This window comes from Chlorocebus sabaeus, chromosome 7 (genome assembly GCF_047675955.1).
Source record: "Chlorocebus sabaeus isolate Y175 chromosome 7, mChlSab1.0.hap1, whole genome shotgun sequence".
Classification (NCBI taxonomy): domain Eukaryota; kingdom Metazoa; phylum Chordata; class Mammalia; order Primates; family Cercopithecidae; genus Chlorocebus; species Chlorocebus sabaeus.
The window spans coordinates 118,844,475-118,850,474 of record NC_132910.1 but is presented as its reverse complement, the minus strand read 5'-3'; the positions used below and the strand labels follow the sequence as shown (position 1 = coordinate 118,850,474).

General features: G+C 37.8%; 1 protein-coding gene across 1 annotated transcript in view; it reads right to left on the bottom strand.

Annotated features, from left to right (window-relative positions):
* Nucleotides 1-309: 309 nt before the first annotated feature.
* Nucleotides 310-6,000, bottom strand: part of ANXA10 (annexin A10) — a 97,599-nt gene continuing 91,908 nt past the window's right edge. Inside the window, exons 11-12 of the mRNA XM_037993645.2 lie at nt 3,373-3,495; nt 310-679 (exon numbers count right to left, since the gene is read on the bottom strand). Of these exons, the coding sequence (XP_037849573.1) occupies nt 611-679; nt 3,373-3,495 (192 nt within the window). The 3' untranslated portion in view covers nt 310-610. The remainder of the gene's footprint in view (nt 680-3,372; nt 3,496-6,000) is intronic.

Here is a 6,000-nt window from a genome sequence, read left to right as displayed (position 1 = left end):
TAATTTTTGTATTTTTAGTAGAGACGGGGTTTCACCATGTTGGTCAGGCTGGTCTGGAACTCATGACCTAGTGATCTGCCGGCCTTGGCCTCCCAAAGTGCTGGGATTATAGGCATGAGCCACCATGCCCAGTTGCATTTTGCTGGTTTACATCTTTACTTATTTTTAAAGCCTGCTTCAGATGATCACTCTAGCTTTATCATAATTGTATAGGAGTCTCAAAAATTCCCCAAACAAGGATGGTCACGCTACATTTTCCTTGGTCTTTCAAATCATGATAAAGACAGCCTTGAGCAGACTCTCTTGTTGTAGGTTGTTGATGGTTCACATTTAAATAAAATCTATTCCAATGCAATTTTTCTATTATGCCATCATGCACAATTTATTTAATTGCTGATTAGATAGTAGGCAAATTCAGGATATTAGGCAAATTCAGTATCATATACTTTCATTCATAGTTTTCTTTGGCTTAGAATAATTTCAAAGATAGAAGATAAAATATGATTGTATAGTTTTGTTATAGGGCCATGAATGGTACAAATTTATGAGAAAATCTCTATTTGGAAGTATCTAGAAAGAGGAGTGCATGATGCTCCAAGTCCTCTTCATTTTAGTAGTCCTCAGCATCACCAGCACAGATGGCAAGCAGTGCTTTCTCATAATGCCCTGATGCAAAATTCTGAAAAGGAAAAAATATATTTGAAATAAAATGTCATAATAGTTCTAAAAAGGAAGCATAATTCCTCTGAACTGCACTAAGAAAGAGCCATGGACCATTAGCCTTTCTAAACTTATTGACTTTTCTCATATAAAGATTTAACACGTCCTAAGTACTATTCCCACTGAAAGTTGTTAAAGAATGATGATCTGGTTAGAGTCAGTAGTATGTGGTTTGTACAAAGTTGGTTGAACCTGAATGTGTATTTATAAGAACAATAACTTGCCTTAGAATAAAATATTCTCTTCAACTTTAGGAAGATGTCCCCTAATATTATTATCATAATTGTTATAAATGAATGTAGAATGTGGAGAACAAATGAGTATGTCTCAAAAGATTTAAAAATGTTTATAATTATTAATGTAGTAATAATTCTACCTCAAGAAATATATATTTAAAAAGTTACTATCAATCATTGATAAGCACGAAATTTTGTGCTAAAGATATATACACCATAATATTACATATAACAGTGAAAAACTGAGAAGCAATGTATAATAATGTGAGGTAGTTTGTGTACTTTATAGCTTATACAGTAGAATACCATGATTCAGTAAAAATACTCTTTTACATAGCAAAACATATTATTATTTATATAGTTTTAGAAAATGACTGAAAGTACCTGTCTTAGTGTGTTCTGGCAGCTGTGACAAAAGTACCATAAACTGGGTGACTTATAAACAATAGGAATTTATTTCTAACAGCTCTAGAGGCTGGCAAGACCAAGATCAAGCAGATGTGGTGCCTGCTGAGTGCCTGTCTCTCATAGACAGCCTTCTTCTCATTCTAAGCTTACATGGCAGAAGGGACAAAGGTGATCTCTTCGGCCTATTTTATAAGGACATTAATCCCATTCATGGGCTCCACCTTCATGACCTAATCACCTCACAAAGGCCCCACCTCCTAATATCATCACTTTGGGGTTAGAATTTCAGCAGATACATTTTGGGGAGACACAAACCTGCAGACCAAAGCAGCATAAAAATTTCTTAATGATGATCTGTAGAAAATTAGGGCAATTTTAATTTTCTTATAATGGTCTTCTATAATTTCTATATTTTCCAAAATCAATGGTAGTAATAAATAAATATTATTATAAAATGTTTCTTTGTTAAGTATCAACTTTCATATTAAGGTGCTTTGGCACAAAGTCATGTAATGATAATTCAGTACTTTAAATGCACATAGTAAAGTTGCATTAATTACATTTTCATATTAGCAGACTTTGAGGCGGCTGTGATTAATTATAATAAGTGCCTAAGAACTAATTTATTCATTTAGAAAGTTGATTGTGCCATGCATTTCTCATCACTAAAAGAGTTTAGAGTTTTGAAGGTAGCTGTAGGAGAGTTTTATCAAAGAAGAAGGAATAAGATTTAACTGCTCCATCAACTCTTCCTCTTAGAAACCATTTCAGCTCTCCAGAGGCCTACAAAGTCTTCTGCGTTATGTGATCTCTTGGGCTTTAGGTTGCTTCTAGATTACTCTTTCAATAAACTAACGCACTGCTTCTTGCAATTACAAATTCCAGTAGAAAACAAAGTGAACAAGGTAACAGCTCTCAGCTCTGGGCAAAATATAAGTTAAGCTCTATTCTCATGTCCCTGTGCTCGGCTTGGTTTAATGCTCTGCTTTCACCATCTCGAAATTCTTTAAACTTTTTTGAACAAGGTGCCAAGCATTTTTATTTTCCACTAGACTCTCAGTTAGGTAAATGGTCCTATATATTCTGAGAGTTCTTTGTTAGGTTTTATCAAAATGCAGGGTGAAGTTTAAAAGTATCAGAATGAAAACACTGGCTTGTTCAGTACTGAATCATTGCTCCTTTGCCCTTCAAGGGCTAAAGGGATAAGGATATGTAGAGTTGTACAGAGCTAGGAACATTAAGTCCCTCCAAATTAGCAGTTTATGATATTTGACTGACTGCCCTGCCTTCTATGACAATATGAGAGGAGAGCTGAACTGATTTAAGAAACCTCTTCACAAGTAATGCAGCCTTTTGCAATGTATATTTTTCCTGAGCCTGATCACATTTCAGAATTTAGCTCTTTAAGCACAATTATAGAGAATTAATATTTTACATGACTGCATCAGTGCTTCTGGGTAAAACACATCAAAGAGGAATAAGTTCTGTCGCTGAGGTAAAGGGTTTTCTTTTTTTCTTTTTTCTTTTTCTTTTTTCGAGACACAGTCTCACTCTGTCGCCCAGGCTGGAGTGCAGTGGCGCGATCTCGGCTCACTGCAACCGCCGCCTTCCAGGTTCAAGCGATTCTCCTGCCTCAGCCTCCCAAGTAGCTGGGACCACAGGCGCCCGCCACTACGCCTGGCTAATTTTTTTGTATTTTTAGTAGAGACGGGGTTTCACTGTGTTAGCCAGCATGGTCTCGATCTCCTGACCTCGTGATCCATCCGCCTCGGCCTCCCAGAGTGCTGGGATTACAGGCATGAGCCACCGCGCCCAGCCAAGGTAAAGGGTTTTCTAAGTTAGCACCTGTTGATGTTCTAAAGACTGTGTAGAGGAAAAAAGTAGGTTATCCCCGTCTGAACAGTTACCTTTTTAGACTCTACCATGAAGTTATTTGAATGACAGCTTTTATCTCAGTTTCAAAAAGGAGGAAATGTGGGTCCAAATAAATCATGTGTCGGAGACTTACTCTGATATCATGAAATAGGGATTTTCCATATCGCTCTTTGTATCGTTTCCTTATGGTCAGCAGGTCTATTTCACTTCTGGCAATGATAATCCTGATTACAGTTTTATTATGGAAACCGAAGTCCTAAAGATACAGAAAAGTGGGGGAAATGAGAAGACAGCGTCTTAAAAGTCAGTCTGTCCCAAGTGGATACACTCCTTTTCTGTAGTCATTTTCTCTTCTTCCTGAGTTCTTCCAACACTGGCATCACCGGCTGTGGCTCAGATCCTGAGTCATTTGTGTCACTTCTCGCTCTCCCTTACTGCATGTTGACATTGAATTATTGTCTTCTATTTTCTGAATGCCTTGTGCTCTCTATTCCAGTGCCACCACCTTGACTCTGACCCTTATCATTTCACCCTGATTCTGCAATAGTTGCTCCCCCTTTTTAGTCTTGTCAACCTTCACACTGTCCCGCTCACACTGCATTATAAACTACAAATCTGATCCTGTGGTGCTTCTCGGTAAGAATTCTTCCTTGGAGGGGAAGACATTCTGAGCTCTGTCAGATGGACATTGATTTAAGAGAGCAGTAACATTTTAATTTTATTTTCTGGTCATTATTGAGAAATTATAAAAATTAGAATTCTAGGTGCTTCAAATATTTGCTCATTTAAATTCAAATGCAGAAAAATACAAAATCAATGTCTGTATGCTAGCCCCCCAAATACTACACCCTAACAAATCAGTTTCAAATTGTCTTTCCAAACGGAGTAATCGTGACATCTAGTGGCCAGAAAACAGAATCTAATTTTTGAAGCCTGAATGTTTTGGATGTATATTACTAATAAACTTTTCCTAATTTGAGGTGGTTAAAATGAATGATCTAACCAAGTATTCAAATTTAAAATGTAGATCGTTCACTTTAGAGTGCACTGGAGAAGAACACAGAATATATCTTTGGTTCAGGAGTGATTAAAGCAGCTTTTTAACAAATATTTGACATTTGAGGTCTTCATGTATCAAAAATTACATTGCTTGAATATACAATCCTTCTCTGTACCTACAAACCACTTGTGAATACACATATCTTCCTTTTGCCTTATAACACATACACAGCAAAAATACAGTTTTCATGTATTATTAGAATAAGTAGCCTTGAATTTGTGCAAAATTGGAATCAAGGTAATTGTGATTATTTTTCCATAGTCATTCACAAGAGAAGCTTCATACCGTTGTTGTAGTGGTTGGTTATTTGAGAAAGAAACGATTGAAATCATTCTATAGCATTTCCCAATACACTATTTCAAATAAATGTTTAACCGAATCAACTGTTTCTCCCAGAAAATAGAATAAAAGAGAAGCAAGACTGTGAGCATTGATTTTCCTTTTGTGTTCTGGGGTTACCCAGGTTCTTCCTCTGCATAAATGAGAAATACATTGCAGAAGATATATAATAACATATTTCTGACTATTAACATATTTTCCCAGCATGCTGGCTACTTTTAAGAAGTATATCTGTTAAATTTACTTTGAGGATAAAACTGGTTATTAAAATTACTGTACTATTGGATTTATTTTTAATCATTTTCTTTGAGTTTTCAAGGCTATGACATGTGTATAATCATCTGTATGAGGCTTCTTTCTTTTTCTTTTTCTCTTTTTTTTTTTTTTTTTTTTTTTGAGACACAGTCTCCCTCTAACGCCCAGGCTGGAGTGCAGTGGCTCTATCTCGGCTCACTGCAAGCTCCGCCTCCCGGGTTCACGCCATTCTTCTGCCTCCGCTACCTGAGTAGCTGGGACTACAGGCACTTGCAACGACTGCCCGGCTAATTTTTTGTATTTTTAGTAGAGACGGGGTTTCACCGTGTTAGCCAGGATGGTCTCGATCTCCTGACCTCGTGATCCGCCCGCCTCGGCCTCCCAAAGTGCTGGGATTACAGGCGTGAGCCGCCGCGCCCCGCCGAGACTTTCTTTTTCTAACTATGTGTCATGTATATATGGATAAGTTGTGCATTATGTGATGCACTTAAGTGTTTTTTAAAAAAACGAATGCTCCCGGCCAGGTGCGGTGGCTCACGCCTGTGGTCCCAGCACTCTGGGAGGCCGAGGCGGGCAGATCAGGAGGTCAGGAGATAGAGACCATCCTGGCTAACACGGTGAAATCCCGTCTCTACTAAAAAAAACCCAAAAAACTAGCCGGGCGAGGTGGCAGGCGCCTGTAGTCCCAGCTACTCGGGAGGCTGAGGCAGGAGAATGGCGTAAACACGGGAGGCGGAGCTTGCAGTGAGCTGAGATGGCGCCACCGCACTCCAGCCTGGGAGACAGAGCCAGACTCCATCTCAAAAAAAAAAAAAAAAAAAAAAAAAAAAATGCCCCAAAGTATGTGTGACTGAATAACGCACTGAAGTATGAAATACATTCCCATTTAATTACAAAAATAGATTTAGACTTTATGGTTTTCTAGTTGTCACTTTAAATACCTTTTGAAAATAACACAATGTTTAAAAATATCCGTTGATATAATTTCGTGTATTGAAACTTCAGGAACGTGGCAATTTCTTGCTGAGAGTTTGTAATATTTTGACATTTTCTGCTTACTGCCATATGGTTTGTACTTGCATAAGTCCGATGTGGGGATCTTTGGAA